Genomic DNA, 19943 nt, shown 5'->3' with positions numbered 1-19943 from the left:
ATGAGCAGTATTCAGATTCATATTTATTGTTACATGTAAAGCACTTTAAGAGTAGACATTAACGTGAGACCAAATACAATGACCATCGTCATAGACTATGATGAAACTACCTGGAATGAAGTTACTCTTATATTTGGTAATGTTGAGTACAAAAGAAAGGGGAAAACCTGAAAGCGAAAGAGTACAAATAATCTTTGAGAAGAAGGCACAGCAGAAGCCAGGAGAGTGCAGTCGCCTGCTCCTCATCCAACGGAACAGACCGAGGACAACGCAAATCAAAGAGTCCAACACAACACCGACCAGACGCCCCCCCCAAAAAAACAGCATTTACTTCGAGTAATAATCCCAAGAAACAAACAAATGACGAGTACAAGAATACAGACAGCGCGCCAGGCTGGTCAGGACTATACTCTGACCGTATGGCTTCTGCATACAGATATGTAGTGTATGGTGCCAGTTATTAAGACATGCTTCGTTACGAGAGCGGCAATGTTTGGGTGTTTTTTCCATGAGTGCTCCACCTAAACATCTTTATTTTGTAAGTATGGTTCAAAAGGAATGCGTGTTGCTTGATCAGGGATATAATTTACAGTCTGAGTACAAATATGTAAACAACCTTGCAGCTGGAAATATGAATACTCGCTTTTAAAAAACAGCATTCCTTACACAAGAGTTCTGAATGTTAGAAGTAACAAGTTGTCCTCTGTAACAAGACACCCATCTCTTTTAAGACATTTTAGTATTTTGGATTCACTTTAAATAAGAGGAAAATATTCTTCAGTAAACACCTCAATAAGAGGCAGGGATCCAGGCGGATTTCTGATTTTGACTTCATGTTTTTCTCTATCAGTAAAAGAAACCCGTCATTCCTTCAGTTGGGGGAGCTCTTCAAAATGGCTTTTGGGTTTAGGCAAGTGTCACAATGATCCCAGCCAGTCTCTTAGGCACGCTTCATCCCCCGACCCATCAAGCAGGCAAACACTGTCATCACCATTTTGGGCTTGACCTCCACAAGGTCTTCTGGGAGAGCGTAGACACGGGCGCCGATCTTCCTCGCCATGGAGACGGCGTATCTGGAGATAACAGAGACGTTTAAAGAAATCAGTTTACAAAGCTCCCGAAACAAAAGTCAAAGCTAAATTCTTGTTCTTTTTTGTAGTCGAATATCTTACTTGGCGTTCTCGAGTTTGTCGTCCTCAGAGAGGCTGCCGGTTTTTAATAGATCGTAGTTGATGCTGCCGGGCTGGATGGCGTCGATCAGCTCCACGACTGCCAAACTGCTGCTGATCTCCTTATCCTGAACACCACAAAACGCACACATGAAGTTAACCTGACTGACAGGATTACATGATACTACTATTATGTTAATAACATGAAACTACCAGATATAATGCAATAATAACATCCTTTATTTTCATTCAGTGGCTACAGATTTGTTTTTTTTGGTGTACATTTTCACACCACGCCCTTGGATTCCCAAAGAACTGACTTGTTTTAGTTCATCTATACTTCAGATGCCTCATGGAGAGGTTTTGTGGGATCATTGAGTTGTACTGCTCCTGCACAGTGTACTGTATGTACTTTCTAATATATTTAAAGATATGTGAGGATTTACATCTGCTGGGGCGGCTTGTTCGGCATGCCTTCAGTCACATGGTTTCCCTCAGCAGGTGCACAGGTGTTCTGCAGTGCTATAGTGTCTCTAAAGTTGTCACAGATAACCATTGTATTATTTATAGCCCTCAGTTAATTTACTATTAGCTTGCTGACCTTTGTGGAATTTCATCTGCTGTTGAGTCACTATACTTCAAGAGGGAACTTAAAATGAGTCTTTGGGACTAAAAAGTATATTTCTGGGGACCTTACTATACTTGTATTTACTATGGGACCAATTTAGTACAGTTCTGTGATGTTTTTTACAGGGAGTTATATCTGATCATGCAGTTTGGTGAGTTTAAAGTTGTTTTATCAAAAGTATTTTGTTTGTATTTTATGGAGGAATCTATATATTTTGGCAAACAGTACACATATTTTATTTAATAATGATGATTTATAGGTTATTTTTGATATCAAGGGTTGATGTCCTGTTCTAGAAAGAGGCAACATCCTTTATATACTTAAAAAAAGCGATATTACCACAGGAAAAAAATGCTTCTACTCCTTAGCAGTAAAAACCTCATCCAACTAAACGTTTGCAAGTACCATAAAGAACATTAACTTAAGTATTTTGTGCGCACAGATTGTGAATCTAAGGGCATGGTTTACAAGGGTGTTAACTTGGATTCATAGATCAAGTAACGCACACATTCATTCTACAATATAATGAATTTTACACATTCTTTCGAATTTCTAATAGAAATGTAATGAAAAAGCAGAAAAGCAGATGTACCTTAAAGCTTGAAATCTTGGTTGATTTTCCAGCCTCTGCCAACGTGCTGTTCACCCACTGTACGATGATGTTATCGTTTACTTTCTGTCCATCTCCCAGTCCCTCCAGTACATTCAACGTGTATCTGAAAGAGCGAGAAGCAGAACGTTTGTGAAAGAAGAAATATTATGCTCATTATCAGGTTCATATTTGTTATTTGTGCCTCTACTGTGACATGTTTACTTTAATGTTCAAAAAGGTCTTTAATGTTCTCATACTGCCTGTCCTGCACCTCTTTCACCCTCTGTCTGAAACCAGAGACCAGTGTGCTCTGATTGGTTAGCTGGCCGATAAATGTTTTATTCTGAACAACATTTGTTGTGGTTTTTTTAAATCATGGGCCTTTCCTTTCCTGTCTTATTTTTAGGTCACAACATTAAATCAAGCATATAAATGACTAAATATGTCAACACGTATCCTGGCAACAGAGTTTATGGGAATGTGGCGTCAATTAGTAAGTAACACACACATTAACACACCACTGGCCTGAGATGGAGGTCACCACAGACCCACACCCTGGAAGTTGTTTACAGTAAATACTCAGAGCCAACACAGTAAATCAGACAAAGAGGACGATGGTGATTGTAGGTCTCGTAATGCCACACAGACTGAAAAACTAAATGTTATTTGGATGCGACCTTATCTATTTCGATTTGTTTGCTTATTCCCGTAAAAGCTCATAGGCTCTTTGACAGTAACATACTATTACATCTCCTAGTCCCAGGTCTTTAAACATTTTTTTATATTTTTATGCCTGTAAATATCTCATCATTTTCAATACTTTAAGAACTTGAAATCTGAAAAAAGAGACAGTGTAATATAACAGTGAATCAGAGTATTAAAATCCACCACACATACTTGGCATGCCAGGCTGATTCATGTTTTCTCTTGCAGACGAAAATAGGGCTAAAGTTCTTACACTTATAAGAGATATTTCCTATCTGTTCTTTATTTGTCTATGATCCTGGTGCAGTTGGGTTTTACCTTCTCATCAGCTGCCACACCAAAGCCAGGGTCAGGGTTGCGTTGCCATCGTTCAGGTCCTGCCCGCCGATGCCAACCAGGGAGAACTTGGCCGTTTTGCCCAGCTCCACTGCATAATTACAATTCTCCAACTAGGGCCACAGAATCAAATAGTTGGCCAAAGTGAGCCAAAACGTTTTTCTTCTTGGCTACGAACAATCTAAAGGAATCCGGTTTACCTTTTTCATGTTGGTTCCCAGTTTGGGGTAAGGCGGCTTGTTGACCTTGCTGTTCCAGTCTACAGGCACTTTAATCTTCTCGTAGAGCTGAAGGATGACCATGGCGTCCTGCAGGTCTCTAGAAACATAATATGAAGTTTGATTTAGATAGATTAATACCTTCTTTAGTGTACACAGGAGTGAGATAAACTGTTTGTGGTTGCGTACCCGTAAAGGTGATTGACATGTGGGTTCACTCCCAGAGAGTTCATCCAGTTTCTGAACGTCCGCTCTTCTCGTGTCTCACCTAAACAACAAAGGATCATGGGATTCAGCTGGCTTTCATGTGATGTGGCTGGAGGCTGGGGGGGAGATCTAAACATGCAGCATGTTCGTCTCATCAGAGCCGAACAGGCCTGGTGTCACTCTGTTATCCATGTAAGCAAAAAGCCTGGTAACTAGATAACTGTCACAGACTTGTTCTAAATATATACAAGTTCTGCACACTGGAACTATTGTATCCAGTAGCAGGCACATTTTTAAAAAAGGGCCTTGTTTTCACATTTTATTAATAAAATGAGTTTCTCTGCTATATTACGCCTCCAGTTAGTGTATGAGTAATAAGGAGTTGTTTGTTCAGAGCTGGTTCTTGTCAGGCTGCAGCGCTAATCTCTGTGGACGTTACCGTGTAGTGAGACAGAATTCATCGTGGCCCTGAGAGCTCAACACACTGCAAAGCAATCAAACATGCATGAAGGGTACAGAAAGCAAATGAAGGATATATCACAAATGACGGAAAAACATCAATTTGACGAGACACACGTGGGCTTTCCAATAAGTTCTGCTGGAGAAAATGTTTTTATGGGACACTTAAAAATGTTTGCACACAATTGGGATGAGCAGAATTTGTTGTTACCACTGGTGGATTATTAATTCATTGAATATTGGTGTGTGTGTTGAAAAATTACCAACAAAATGTGTTGGCTATTATTATTGCAGATATCTGCTGTTAACCTAGCTTAGCCTTTAGTTTATTATTATATTAAAATCTGGAACATTTCGAATACACTTCAATAACTTCATAAGCCACACACCACGGTGACAACCACCATGTTTCAGCCGTGTGTGTCACTTTTTATTGTCCCCTGGAAACAGTTTCTGTAATGTTGTGAGCTTCTTGCAGCATTTCCTAAATGATCCACATCTGTACACATTCCAATTGTTGTCACATTGGTAATGAGGTTTATTCATTTGTTTAATTAATTTCCACTCTTTGGCAAATGATTAGTTCATAGCTACTTCTGATGGGGACACCATGATGTGGTTGCTGTGAGATTTGTGAAAAAACTCTTTATAGGAGGATTAATGTTCCGATCTCTCTCCACACTCACCCTCCAACAGTCCCCAGTTGATGTCCTCGTTCTCAGGTTTGGTCAGCGCTGGATATTTGTTGAACAGATTGGCAACAAAGGCGAGGTTGAGTTTGGGGTTTCCGCTGACGACGTCAGTTGAGGTGACGAACTGCCGACAGCCGAGCCGGTCGGCCTGCTGCAGCATGGCCTCCGCCCTCTTCAGGTCGTCTTTCTCCTGAACAACACACACACCACATGCTCCATCAGAGACTGTACAGCTGTTACCATGTGGTGCAGATACTCAGCTGTCAAAAGGCTTACGCTGAAGCCGGCCATGTTGATGTCTATGCGCGGCTCTTCTTCCTCTGTGCCTTTTGGAGAGATTTGATTCAGGAGGTGGAAATAGGCCCTTGAATCCTGGGGAAATTACACAAACAAAAAACTGATTTCAAATCATAAACAAACACAATTTGCCGGGTAACATAATTGTATTTTTGGTCTCATTAAGAAAGATGTTCTCCGTTTGTTTTTCTGTGCATACAATGTTTTTTGCTTGGTCTTTCACGTGGTTAAATCTAATTTACATGTTTAAGATCACAATTTGTACTTAATAATTGCTTGCTTTTACATATATTAATAATTTAATTTAACAAATAAAATAGGTTAAAATGCTTTGGTTGAAAGTAGCTAGTACAGAAAGAACAAAGCATAGTTTCTATGTTTAAAAAAACTCAAGAAAGAAATGCCATTAGAAAAACAAAACAGACGGGTGCAAATACAGGTGCAGCAGCTTCTCATGACTGCATGGATGACTTACGGAGCAGCTTGGCAACGCCTAACATTGTAATAGTATTTTACAACCAACCAGTACTGTACAACCGACAGAGTAAGTGTTATTATTTATCTGAACATTCTCAGTAATATGCAAATACATTTTTAATGCTTTCATACACATTTGACAGTTTGCCAATGTTTGCAGGAAAGAGACAGGACCCGTTGAATCTATTCAAGCAGGCAGAACATTGAGTGAGTTTATGCAAACACAAACAATCCTGGCCCAGTGTAATGGTGGACACCTGAGTAGGTGGATTTAGTTACTAGAGAAGTGCATGGAAAAAAAACAGCAGACAGACTCTCACAAAAGGTCTTTAATACTAAACCTTGGTATTATCATTGTGATTTCTCTTCCTGCTACGTTACACTGGATTCATGTTAGTGAGATGCCCACCTTTATGTCAGTGCTGAAGTTGTTGATCTTCTGCGCTCCAGCATTCTCCAGGTGGAAGTTAGCCCAGCGCAACAGCAGTTCTTCTGGAGAAAGCTTCATCAGGTCCTCCAGGGTTTCCCCGTCTCTTAGCAATGCTGCCAGGGCTGAGGAGGGGGATTATTGAAAGGTTAAGTTAGTTGACAACAGACCAGGAAACCCATGCTGAAATACAAGTTCTGTTACTGAACAATCTTCCATGTTGTGTACCTTCATTTCGGCTGAGCTCGATGTCAGCGAACAGGCCGATCTTGATGATCTGCCACAGCAGGCCCAGCACCAGATGGGGCTTCCCCTCTCTCAGGTCCAAAGCACCGATGTTCACCACGTGGCAGCCGATGGCAGAAGCCGAGTTCAGTCCCAGGTTCAGATTCTCCTGCAAGGTACAAAGTATCAGATGTTGGAAAATAGTAAAAAGGTAAGAGAAGCACCAGCCCTGATAGTAAATTAAACTGACCTGTATCGTAAACGGTGTCAGCTTCTTCTTATTTATGGTCCTCTCGTCGATAGTGTCTGGCACTGACAGGTTAATCATTTTGCTGTTCAAAACCAAACATGAGATTTGATCAGACATATGATTCAGTATGCTGGTTATTAAATAATAGCAAACAGGATGTTCATCATTTGAAAAAGATGAATGTTTGTGAACTTAGCGTCAAATTAATTATTTTATTAGGGCTTCCTGGTAGCAAATTAACCAACAACCATGACTTTGCCGCGCCTCACATTTGGACTTTTATTATGGTGGTAAATGCAACATAAAGTAGATATAGGCTGGTTCAATAGTTATGGGAATGCTAAAGGAAACATGTAGCATATGCAGTTGATTTCTAACTAGCATGTGTCAGCCAACAAGTATTCAATATCCCTGGTGAATCCTAAAAACAGTATTATGACCAAGATTTGGATCAATATGTAATCATTTCTAAATATATATCTAATGAATGTAGTGGTGTATAAGTTTATACATTATGTATTCTTTGCAATGCGAGGCAATACGTTATGATAGATATCCCAATACAGGTTAATATTTCTCTTTTCCTCAGCCAGAATATGACCATAACATTCAGTGCGTTTACAGGCAGGTATATTTATTTAGAGGGGTAGCTAGGGGAAGGAGGGGGGATGTTTTGTTGCAGGTCTGAGGTGAAGACAGGAACTCTCACCAGAGTACGATACCGTCTCCGACACACGTAAAGAGGGAGTCTGTGTTAGGATCCATGGGCAGGACGTGTTGGCAGTCGGGGTCTTTTTCCAGAGCGGTGTTGATCCAGTTCACAAAGGCAAATCGCTCCTCCTCTGTGAGGGTGAACACACAGAGGCGTCAGTTTAACGCAAAAACACTAACAGTATTTCGTATCTGCAGCTAAAGTGCTAAAGTCAAATGTTTGAGAAGAAGGGGACAATGTCCTACCAGAGAACGAGTGTTGTGTGCCTTCACTTGACTGCACAGACGTCCCTCCGATAGCCAGGATGCCTTCTTTTCTGTTGATGGCCTTGCGGAAAGTTTTTGCTATTTCACTGCCCTTCAGGTCTTGTACGATCTAAGACGAAAGAAAACAAAGAATACTCAGTTGACCAGCGACCACCATGACAACAAAGATCCTGCATTATTGTTAATGTATGAAATATTTAAGAGATACATTACGTTTATTTACATTATGATGGTGGACCAAAGAAAAAGAGTGTTGCAGTCCAGCACAGCCCCACCATAACTTTGAATTAGTTTGAGATCATAAAAGACTTCATGGCAGAACAGTTGTATACAATTACAATAGATTGCATTGGTTCTGCAGTAACCAGACCAATCAATCGCATGTTGTGTTATTACGGCATGATTTGAAACACTTTTCCCAGATCAAAACAATTCCTCAAATAAAATGTCGGCTTTATATAAAATGTATTAAATTACAGAGCCGGGGATGGGGGTTTTATTCTCAGTAAAAATACATCCAAAAATGCTGGATATTTGAGATATTTTGAGATGATACAAAGCTGCTGGCTAAAGGGCTGAGAAAATAAAGTGAACATCAGTCCTAGTAAGTGATTTTCTCAACAATATAACTTATCTGAATCAATTAAACATAGCGGGTCCAGGAAGACGTTGGGTTTAATGGTTCATAAAAGCAACTGATGCTGTGTTGTGCATTTAAGAACACAGTAGGGATTTTAAAATGAGACCTTCACTGCACTAATCTAAGTATTATAGTGCCAGCATGTCATTATCACCAGTAACCGTAAACTGCCAGGGTGCGCTGTAATCATCCTCCACACTGACAACACCCTCGGGCTCCTTACAACATTACATAATTATCTTAAATCACTCTCAACAACTACTAAAGGTAGCATAGGGAGCTCTGTGTTTGAGTTCCTACAGCACTGTATGTAGCTTATCACTGCTTTGACCATACATATTCTATGGTAATACGAGCGGTGCTTCCTGAACCTGGACTTATCGCTGCCTCATCAGTGACCTCAGCCCCACAGGCCCTGCTGTGACCACAATGAGCCATTCAGACTGTGAGCACACTACCACAAACATGCAGGAGGTCACAGTGCGCCAGCTTGCAATTTTTGGCCACTTTTGGTAAAAGCTGTAACCAAAACAAGATAGTCATGACCTTGTAAAGACTGTAAGAGTTTCCATTTAATTCTGCAAGTTAGGAAACCACTTTGGGAGGTACAGAGGATATTCAAGTTGCCCTACATGCATTTATTCTGGGTTGCTATCATCCATAACAATTTTGGAAAGGGGGTTTTTAGGAGCACACATACCTTAACAACACAATGCTGTCAAGTAGCTAACTGGAAAGTCCCAGATGTCCTCCCTTCCCTCAGGCACATGAACACAGCATGAGTATCCCAGTTTTGCATAATCCCAAAAATCAACTGATCAATCAGGTGACCAAGAGCAGAGGGATTATCTGCATACAATGGTGTTACTTTTTGACATCTCGTTCTAAAGGACAGACAGAGCTGACAACAAACCCTACCAAATTTGTTAAGAGTTGTTTGATTTCAGAAAGTAACCAGCAAAAGCTTTATTAATGTGTGTGATACCTTCTAATATGTCACTCTTTATAATAAAATATCTTATTTAGGTGAATTCAATTCAATTTATAATATGCTGAAAAATAGCCCCTCTCACATATGAGCCATTAGAGGTGTGTGGTTGTGTTTGTATCCACACCCTGCAGCCATTAGCCTGCATCTTATTTGTCCTTCTTGTTTAGCAGTATCCGGGATGTTTCTGGCCTTGACAAAGATACGTTGCAGCCCGTTCTCATGCGCAGGTCAAAATAAAGCTGCTTTGTTTCGCCCCTCATACACCTTTTGGCATGTTTACCTAGCAGCTTAGAACAGGTTGTTTTTGCTTACGCCGCTCCCTCTCTACATTCACACTCACCGACGACTGCCGCTCTCTGTCTTGCTTACTCATTGAAGTTAGCAGGAGGGGCCTACTTTAAATGCTGTGTATTCACAAACAGCAACTAACAATGCTACCCACTTTACGTTTCTGTTGTTCTTTTAATTGGCTGCTTTTCTTTAATGGTTGGCTACACCTACAAAAGCACACAGAGGAACTCATCACGAAACCATTTTTACATCCGGGTGGAGTCGCAGGTATTCGGTCACATCGCAGTTTGATGGCCCAATTCGATTGGATTAAATCATGGTGGGGGTTAAACAGCCATATACCCTAAAACAGGATGCTCTAAGTATCAGAAGAAAGTCAAAACACAGCTGTCAGAGATTTGGGTCGACCGTCATGCTCCTAAATCACGCCGCACTCCTGTACCAGAAGCTTCCTCATCACTGCTGAAACAAAATACTAGAGCTCACACCACTTTGCTGACATCACTTCCTCATTCCCTGAGTATGCATGAGGTTTGTTCAAAAGGTCTTTCAACTCCCTGTATGGAGCTGCTAAAAGTTGCTTTGCGTAGCGACCCCACCCAGGAGTCAGGCGAGGTGCTTTTAGGCAGAACAGAAAACAAAGGGCAACTCTAGAGTGGAAAAGCTCTAAAGAGAAGGCGAAAATGTGTCAGGCTCGACACAACAAACAACAACAACAAACACCGCTTTACGTACCGACAGAAACTCCTCGAAGCTGATCTTGTTATCGTGGTTGCGATCGAGTTTCTGGATGATCTCTCGGACCATGTATCCAGGTAGGGCATGGCCGGAATCTTTGAGGAGTTCATGGAGTTCATAATCACAGATATATCCATTGTCATCCAGATCTACAGAAACACACAAGAGCATCAGACACCAGGACACAATGGCAGGAAAATACATCATACGGTCATGGTAACATGTTTTTTTTTTACTCACCAATTTTCCTGAAGGTCTCCCTCATTTCCTCCATCTCCTCCATTGTTATTTTTCCAGTCATGTTTCTGTGATTGACCTAAGGTGGTCAGTCAGAGAAAGGTGGGACTGCAGAGAGAAAAATAGCTCAGAGTTAACAACAGGGTCTCAAAAGATGATTTTAAGAGGAACCCCAACTTTATCAGCCTCCTATTAACCCCCTTTTCAGGCCTCCTCGCTGTTCCGCCAATCCTACAGGCAGTTCTCAACTCTTCTGCCCTTACAGTAACTCCCCAGGAAGAACAAAAGTCCCTCCGCTTCTTCTGTCAGGTCAAAGAAACTCTTAATGCCCACAGATCATATCTACCGTTTTCTATAGTTTCTCTCTTGAGCTCTGTTCCTTTTCCAAGCAGTTCTTTCTCCCATAATCAGTCATTTCCTGTTCCATTGTGTAGCACTATGTCCACGCGCTATGAAAAACTGCCAGAGAAACTGAGACTAATGCACTCTTTTGATGATTTACACAACCCATGTCCTCCTAATCCTTTAAAAGCATTTTCTACTGTAAGTTGTTGCCTTATTGTGGTTGAATATTGTCATGTAAACTGAGTTGGATGGGGAAAACGATAACATGTGACAACATAACATTTAGACTATATATGAGGCTTGTGTCAGGGCTGTTAGGAGCTTGATGCTGTTTTACCACACATCTTTTTTGGTTATTTATTTGACTTTTTATCAGAGAAAAAGCGTCCTCACCGAGCAGAAATATCCTTTAATGTGTGCAGGCGACTGCAGCCAGCGAGAGTCAATCTCAGTTATTTTTCTAGCTTAAAAAAACAGTGTTCCTGATGAACTCCTCTGAGGCAAAGCAGCCATCTGAAAATGACTGAAAATAAAGGAATTCCTCAGAGTACCTCCTTCCCGTCCTGTCGTGGCAGAGGAATGCACATTGAGGCCTGGGCAGATCGAGCTTCACTTGATGTACACCGAGGTGAGCAGGGTGTGTTACCTCGCTCACCAAGGCTAAACTGGTATGATGACATTCCTCTCTAACACAAGTGTTCGGAAAACAAAGATGAGGTTTATACTGTGGTGAACTAAGAATCAGGGATTTTTCCAGACAGAAAAGTGTGCCCATTTCCTGATTAAAAGTACAGATTGTGTGAGTCAGGACTCCTGGGCAAGGTCATTTCCACAGTGATACATGTCTAGAAATGAGGGAAATAGTTCAATGTGAAGTTAGTCAAATGAATGGAATCCATTAGGTTGTTAAATGGTGAAATATAAGCCTGATTTTGTGAATTTGTTATAGTTCCAACCCCCCTTGTCCTTCTGTGGCTGCAGCCGCCTCACAGGCTCACATTCAGGCAGACTAACAATGAACAAAGGTCCAGTAACCCGTGCATCCTCTTTCATGAATGAAACTATTAATAGTGTACATGAAAGATGATTCAACAGCAGCCATGTGGTCTTCAAGATGCAACTCAGTTCCCATAATGATTTTCTTACAAATAAAACTAAGAGATGGAGTAACCCGACACCATCTTAGTTAGCAACATTTCCAAGGCAAAATGTGTAACTTTAAAATCAGCAGCAGAACAAACACAGATTCTTTTAAATGCCAGTCCATGAGTCAGAGGACAGGGTGGTTTTCTTCTACAAAGTAATACAAAGTCGGGGAAAGCACAAACTCCTGACTTAACGATTAGGAAAATGACGATGCCAGTGTTTCTATATTTAACTTTTTCTCCAAAAAGGACGTGAAATGTGGCTGCTGAAGTCAGCCCAGCTACAATAAGGGCAGACAAACATTCCCTCCTCTGCCAGCCCTCGTCACACCCTCGGCAGAGGGAGAGTGAAAACAGAAGAGGGGTTAAGTACATGGAGAAAGGGCACAGATGGCAACGGACAAATGTGAGACGTATCGCTGGTGGTACAGAAGAATGGAGTGTTTGTAAGCACCGCCACAAACCACGGCAATAAATCCTGTGTAACAGCAGAAAATGAGTTCAGAGCACCAGGCTACGAAGACAGTTGCTGTGTCTTTGACAGCTGGAGTGTGTGCTGCCGAGAAGAGACTCTCCTATGCAGCAGCAGCAAGCTCCTGTTGGCCTAAAAGCATATCAATACTCCTGACAGGGTTCAGACACAATATTGTAATGTCTGTGCTGAGCTGCAGAGCTGCAGAGCAAGGGGTTTTAATACATCAGAATGACTGGTATACTTTTGAATAATAAAGGATTGCAAGATTACGAGGGTTCAAATGACCCCCAAAATATCTCCACTGGAACAAACAATGCAACTAACCTACGCACTTGGAGGAGCAGGTTCACAGTTGAGTTCCCTTTTGACATTTCCTTTTTTTTGTATGTGTTATATCATGTGAAACTGAATATGTTTGGGTTTTGGAATGACAAAACAAGATATTTAAAGATATCAAATGGGACTTTGGGGAACTATGATTGACAGTTTTCACAATTGTTTTATGTTTTATAGAGCAATTGTTTAATCAAAAAAACAACCAGCCGATTAAGCGATAATGCCGTCAATTACAGAACTAGTTTACAGTCATCCAGGTCATGTGATTTCAAGCTGTAGCTAAATAAAGCTCTTCCAAATATCTTGCTATTGTTTAACAACTAGATGTCACACACACGCTAGTATTTATTGACAAGCACCCGTTTTATTTGTGGAGCCAAACACAGCACATTGACGCTGTTTACGGTCGCCTTTGATGGATCTTACAGTCAGTTTAAAGCGGAGGGTTGTTCCCAGATGTCGGAGTTAAATGTGTGGAGCCGACACACCCCGTCCTGCAGTGTTTCATCCACACAGTAACATGGGAAATGTGAGGCACACACAAATAGATTGGGCACTTTTTCCAAGTGTGGTCAAGCTCATATGCAACACACCCAACACAGTCTGCAAGAACATTTTTTCTCGTAATTGGCCGCAGATGCTAGTCAAACTAACTGACTCATAAACACCAAACCGTCTGTGACGCCAGCCCTTCATTTCCTTCTCGGGCTGTGTGGATTAGATAAGCCCTGCAGACAGGTGAGGAGGAGGTGACGACAACAAATACAGTATGCAAAGTTGACATAGCTCCGACATCACACGCAGCTGTAAACACATCATCCTGGGCGGGGATTAGAGGTATCATAAATAAACTAGGATATGATGAAAAGTGGTGGAGATATTCAGATGAATAGTTCCCTTTACAATATCCCTAAACATGAGCAGCTAGTGTTTACAACTTGCTTTCTTTAGACGATTAATTTCCCCAAATCAAAGGATTGTAGGTGCAGTAAAGGATGCATCAGGTGAAAGAGACCTGCAAAGGTGTAAACACAGTCCACTAACCATCACTTAGGAATGTCATTAGACAGGTTACAGAGGTACTGCTGAATCAGATGGGTTGGGGTGTTACTGCTACACGTAAACAGCCACACCTACTAGGGTTTGCCATTACTCAACAAAAGCACTGTAAAGCGTTATCCTTTAAATATAGTTGATCAGCTAGTACAGGGCACAGTCAGAGTTAAATACCATCCATTACTCACGCAAGGAACGTGTGCCATAGAGTAACACACTGTTGTAGTAGCAGAAGTACAGTTTATGTATTCTACAGTACTTCCCACTCACTCCTTTTTGCAGTGCTTCCCTAAAAGAAGGTTCTGTTTTTTGTTTTTTTTAGATTCATCTTTGTATAGATCCCCATTTATTTATTTTCTGTCATGTTTGTATTAATGTTTGGAACTAATTGAAGCAGGTCACCATTGTAAAAGAGGTCTATGATCTCAATGGGTTTTATCTGTATAAATAAAGGTTTTGAATTGAATTGAATAGGATTACATTATCACCAAGTGTTTTTTTTGTGCAGATTGAGGTTGAACATATTCTAGTGACAAAGTTGTGGTTTCAAATTGGAATTAGTTATAAAAAGAGATGCAGCTAATTGTTTTTCCATGACAAAACTAGAAAAGTAAAAACAACTGCAGCCATTAAGTACCTTGATCACTTTTCCTGAGTTGAAAAAAACAAGTAAAGGCACCTGTTAAAATGTTTACACAGTGCAGAAAGTGGGCCAACCTGTTCATTCAGACAGTAAGGGTGGAATCAACATGAAGCACACTCCCTCCTTCTTGACTGTCTGGTTTGTCTTTACAGAGATCTACACGTTGCAGTATGAGCTCTCGCATGGTTCGTCAGCATGAATAACTGTCATTTGACTTTAGCTAACGTAAAGCATACCAGGGATACCATACATACGCATCAGGTTATAGACAGTTAAAATGATTTACAGATCTTTCCCACAAAAGAATATGCAACCACTATTCTTCTGCTGACACTGAACCTTTATCAATCATTTTGTCTTCGCCAATAACATTTTTTTACAAAACCTTTATCAAAGAATGTTGCTGCAAGAACAGACTTTAACCGTGGATAAACAACTAGAATACTGAACTGTGTCCAGAATCGATAGCAGTGATGCATGACTGCTGATGAGTGTCTGTATTCACAACACACTTCTTGTTCCAAGTCAAAATACGTATCAAGTTCAATGTGGGTCTTTGTAAAAGGTTCAGACAGTCTGTTGTTTAAGGCTGATCCACAATTGGAATCCCAGATGGACATGTGCTGCAGCCCCAGATCGACAGGAAAAATCTGGAAAATCACTTACAAAAAAGTTTGCATACACCCCTGCTTTACACGAGGATTTAAAAAAACGGTACAAGTAACTGACAGAAATGTCTTATTCAGTGTAAAAATCACCACCGACCTCTCACAACATACCCTGAACAATACAGGGAACAATGTGCAATGAGTCAGAAAACACTTGGCAAATGAATCAGATCATTTAAAAACAACTGTGGCAGATCCACTTCGTGCTGAAATAAAATATTTTGTAGAATTCTGCTCGCATCAAAACATTATTTATATTTCAAAGTGTCAAAAGTTTAACATAATCTGTCACGAGAAGATCAGTCAGTTAACAAACATCTAGCGCTGTAAATGACCTCCAACACCAGGGTACTTTGTATAAAGACTATGTGTAAGTGTGTATGTATTGGTCATTTATGCGTCAGGTTTTCAAAAAACCTCCAAGAAAACGCGTTGTTTCTAGAACACTTAACTCGTAAAATATGGGTGTCTTTGAGTTTATTTCTAGGCTACTAAAAAGTTATCTGTTCACACATCGAAGGAGTCAAAAGCGACTTTCAGTATTTCTAGGAGCTATCCAGCGCCGTGAGGATGAATAGGCTACAGTGAAGGTGTAGCTAAAGCTAACAGGCTAGCGACAGGCATGCAAGTTTTATGGGCAGGAAACTATCCCTGTTTACTCTTGCAAATTCATCCTCTGCTCTACACTGAGGATAACGAGTATCACATATAGTACACATTAAGACAAGGGTTGTATTTCAGTGAAAGCTACTGAGAAAAAAGTCTAGATGTAAGTAGTTGTTCGTGTATGAGTTGCAAGGAAATTGGTACTCACGGTCGATGCGCCTGAAACTCCAGACAGCGTCCAATCCTGCCTCTCCTCCACGTCGAGACAAAAGTAGACAGCGGCAGGAATGTTGGCCCCGCCCCGAGCGTGACGTCACCGCCAGACGGTGATGTCCGGTCTGCGGAGTATCATCCGTGCCAAACAATAAATGCGCATAGAAAACATAAATGTGTTGTTTGCAAGACAAATAAACACATTTGGAGTGGAAATTGGAACATCCACAGAGAGTTTCAAACTTGGACAAATTACATTAAAGGTATTATTTATAACATGTGTATGGATAAATAATACATCTTAAAATAGCACCCACAGGGCAAAAAACTAGCATACGTTTTCTTGATCATGATTGTGGATTAATTATTATTAACAATGTTAAACCATTATGACCAAAATTAACGTTTTGTTTTTATCTCTGCGTATGATATGAAAAGTCATATTTGAGGGTCAACACAAATATATATATTATAAATTCTATTTTAAAATAACCACCGCTATTTAATTATTGCTAACAATATATTAATTATATTACAAAAAACGTTATACAATCTCTCTCTCTCTCTCTCTCTCTCTCTCTCTCTCTCTCTCTCTCTCTCTCTCTCTCTCTCTCTCTCTCTCTCACTCTCTCACTCTCTCACTCTTCTCTCTCTTGTAACAGTGAAACAACCCACGCTGTTATGTTTATCATTTAAGATCAATACCTAGCTGTATTAATCTGAAACTGGAGCACAGTGGAACAAAACAATGACCATAGAACCGTATAACCGCTTCCCATCCACTGATGTCCGTAGGGAGAGTGAGGTAAGTAGTGCCAATTTTTACTTAAAGTGCCTTTAAAGCAAGGGGATTACAGTAATGCCTCCAACTAAAATATGTACATATAGTTTAGGATGTTGTGCATCCCTGGGAACAATCACTTCGGATCTTAAATAAACTGTTTGAGAAATATAGCTTTAGAAAAAAAAGTGGTTTTGTGGCACAACTTGCCCCCGGTGCGGGGTAAGTTGTGCCATTAGAGACAATACACTGGGGTAAATTGTGCCATTGATAATTGAAGTAAAACAGATCATTTTAATCTCACAAACAATAATGCTATATAAAAGCAAGACACATTCAATACAAAATTATTTATTTAATGTTTATTTAAAGTTTTAACAACATCAAAGGCCACTTTAAAAATGAGCAGCAAATCATCTGCATCTGAATCTCTTCACAGATTCGGCCTACTACTGAACATCCCACTTGTCAATGCTGCAGGGGAATGTGAATTTATACTCCCTTCTGGCTGTACCACCAAGTTTTTGTGGTGTGGGTAGTTTCTTGAGCACATCACCTCTAGGGATGACTCCTTCATCATTCTCTCTAAATGTGAAGATGGGCTTTCCATCAACAGACCTCTTATAACTTTGCTTCAGAAACTTTGCACTGATCTCGTCACCTTCAACATTCTCCACCAATCCAACATAGTTATAGCATTTGGATTTTTTACCTGCAAACTTCACAATGACAAAGTCACCAGCAGACAGATCCTTGTCACCATCATCATCATCACTCTGGACATCTGAACTCTCATAATGAGTGGTATCGCTAAGTGGAATCGGAAAGTCACTCTCTTCTGAGCTACTGGAGAGCACTTTCTTTTTGGGCTTGGTTGGTTTTGACCCTTTCAGAGCCCCCTTCTTATTTCCACTCCTTTTCTTCTTCTCAGCCCGTTCCTTTTCTCTGCTGTGTGTCTTCTCCAGACCATCTTCTGCCTCATCATTGGTGGTGGAGCTTTCTTCTGAGCTACTGTACACAGCTGTTTTCTTCTTGGTTTTGGTTTGATTTGCAGCTTTCAGAGCCCTTTTCTTCTCTCTTTCATTCTTTTTCTTTTCCTGTTCAGCCTTTTTATCTTCTTTTTCTTTGTGAGCCTTCTCCAACTCCATCTTCTCAGGTGTGTCGGTCACGATTCTTGTTTTCACTTTCTTTCTTACACATTTTTTTTTTCTTTCTGTGGCTTTTGGCAAGGGAAGAATGACAGGATTTGCCCTGTCTGTCACCATTGATGGTGCATAGTCTTCTTCCGGGAAGATGTCCCTGTTGAAAGGGTATATGCCTGTTGCTCTGAACCCTGAGGTTATGTTTGTTGGTGACATTGCAGAGAGGAACGCTTGCTTCACAAGTTCCGAGACCTCATAGATTGATACGGTTCGCCCAGGATGTGATCGCATCCACCCATCCATCGCTCGGTTATAATAGGTTTTGAGTGGTCCATAGACAGTTTTGTCTAATGGTTGCAAGCGGTGTGAGGTATGAGGTGGCAGGGTGAGCATAATGACCCCATTCTCTTTAGCAATTGTCACTGACTTGAGTGAGATGTGAGACTCATGGTTGTCCAGAATGAGCAGGACTGGGTGATCGGTTGAGCAGTTGGTGTGGCGGATGAAGTGCTTCAGGAAGATGAGGAAGGCGTCTTCATTCATCCATCCAGACTTTGTACAATGACCAATGGAACCTGCTGGTGATCCATTGAGGAGGCTGTCCTTGAAGCGGACACGCGGGAAAATGAACATGGGTGGGACTGCATTTCCAGTGGCGTTTACTGCACAGGCCACAGTGACGAGCTCTCCTCTTTCAGCAGATGTTACTGAACCCACTTGTTTCTTCCCTTTTTCTGTGACAACCTGCTTGGGTGTCTGCACTGTCGTCACACCAGTTTCATCCATGTTGTACATCATGTGTGGAGGGAAGCTGTACCTGAAATGAAATAAAAGGTAGTGCTGATGATCAGAGACGTTTAAAGCAGTTTTAACATACTTGGATGTGGTTGTGTGTGTAAATGTCAGAGGACAGAAGACCCTCTAGAGATGCTGTGCCCTCTCGCCAGGCTGCCAGGTTACCTAGTCAGGGTGTGGGTGGGTGGGTGAGAGAGAGAGAGAGAGAGAGAGAGAGAGAGAGAGAGAGAGAGAGAGAGAGAGAGAGAGAGAGAGAGAGAGAGAGAGGAGAGAGAGAGAGAGAGAGAGAGAGAGGAGAGAGAGAGAGAGAGAGAGAGAGAGAGAGAGACAGAGAGAGAGAGAGAGAGAGAGAGAGAGATGCACCTCTTTCACTGCTCTTTCCAACTCCTCAAGAGGAGTTGAAACCCTGTCTGTCTTCCTTTTGTATGTGCGTGGCATGATGGATTTTGGTCTAAAATTAAGAATGTCACATAGTTTTAGTGATCAAATGTAAGAATACAATGTACAATAACAATAAAATACAATAAAGTAATATATAGTAAATAATCATAAATTGGGGTAAGTTGTGCCACTGGCACAACTTACCCCAGGCCCTTTGGCACAAATCACCCCAAGCCCACCATTTTGAAAAAAATGCATCCCCCAGCTTTTTTGAGCTAGCATCATGCTAACTGTATAGACTCATGGCGTAGCTTACTAAAGCACTAAAACATGTGTGAACTGTTTTTAAAGTTGTCTAAATTGTTCAAACACAGCAATCAAAAAACCTTGATCATAGAAATTTTACTTTGGAGGGCAAAAAATTGTTTTTTTAACTTAAATGTGCTTACCTCTCAAGCCATGTGACTCCCTTCTTTGCAGGATGATCGAAATGGATGCCTCTTCAAAAATATGTGGTCACATGACCAACTTCTTCTATGGTTTTCTAGATAACAGGGGTGGCACTACTTGCCCCTTGGCACAAATTACCCCACTCTCCCCTACACTTTAAATTATATTTGAAGCTTATTGTTCATTGTAACATTTAAAAAGGAAATAACAACAGATGGGGATCTGTCTGTATCAACTAATGGCTTGCATGAGTTTAAGTTAAAATTAAAGGAATGAGAATATAGATCATCAAAACACAAAACATTTTTATTTGAGCGGTCATTCATGTATGTATTTGTATATGTTTGGGC

The 19943-nt window shown here is 40.8% G+C and overlaps 1 protein-coding gene across 1 annotated transcript; it reads right to left on the bottom strand.

Moving 5' to 3' along the window:
- Positions 1-5: 5 nt before the first annotated feature.
- pls3 (plastin 3 (T isoform)) lies at positions 6-16163 on the bottom strand. Its single transcript, XM_034204173.1, has 16 exons — positions 16040-16163; positions 10561-10665; positions 10318-10469; positions 7640-7769; positions 7392-7524; positions 6683-6764; positions 6436-6601; positions 6190-6332; positions 5283-5378; positions 5001-5196; positions 3838-3916; positions 3631-3748; positions 3413-3543; positions 2390-2513; positions 1173-1297; positions 6-1073 (listed from the first exon to the last, which is right to left on the bottom strand). The coding sequence occupies exons 2-16, from the start codon at positions 10619-10621 to the stop codon at positions 941-943; spliced, it is 1869 nt and encodes a 622-aa protein (XP_034060064.1). The 5' UTR covers positions 10622-10665; positions 16040-16163; the 3' UTR covers positions 6-940.
- Positions 16164-19943: the final 3780 nt, after the last annotated feature.

Source organism: Gymnodraco acuticeps, unplaced genomic scaffold (genome assembly GCF_902827175.1).
Source record: "Gymnodraco acuticeps unplaced genomic scaffold, fGymAcu1.1, whole genome shotgun sequence".
Taxonomy (NCBI): domain Eukaryota; kingdom Metazoa; phylum Chordata; class Actinopteri; order Perciformes; family Bathydraconidae; genus Gymnodraco; species Gymnodraco acuticeps.
The sequence above is the reverse complement of the archived record's forward strand: the minus strand, read 5'-3'. Positions and strand labels throughout refer to the sequence as shown.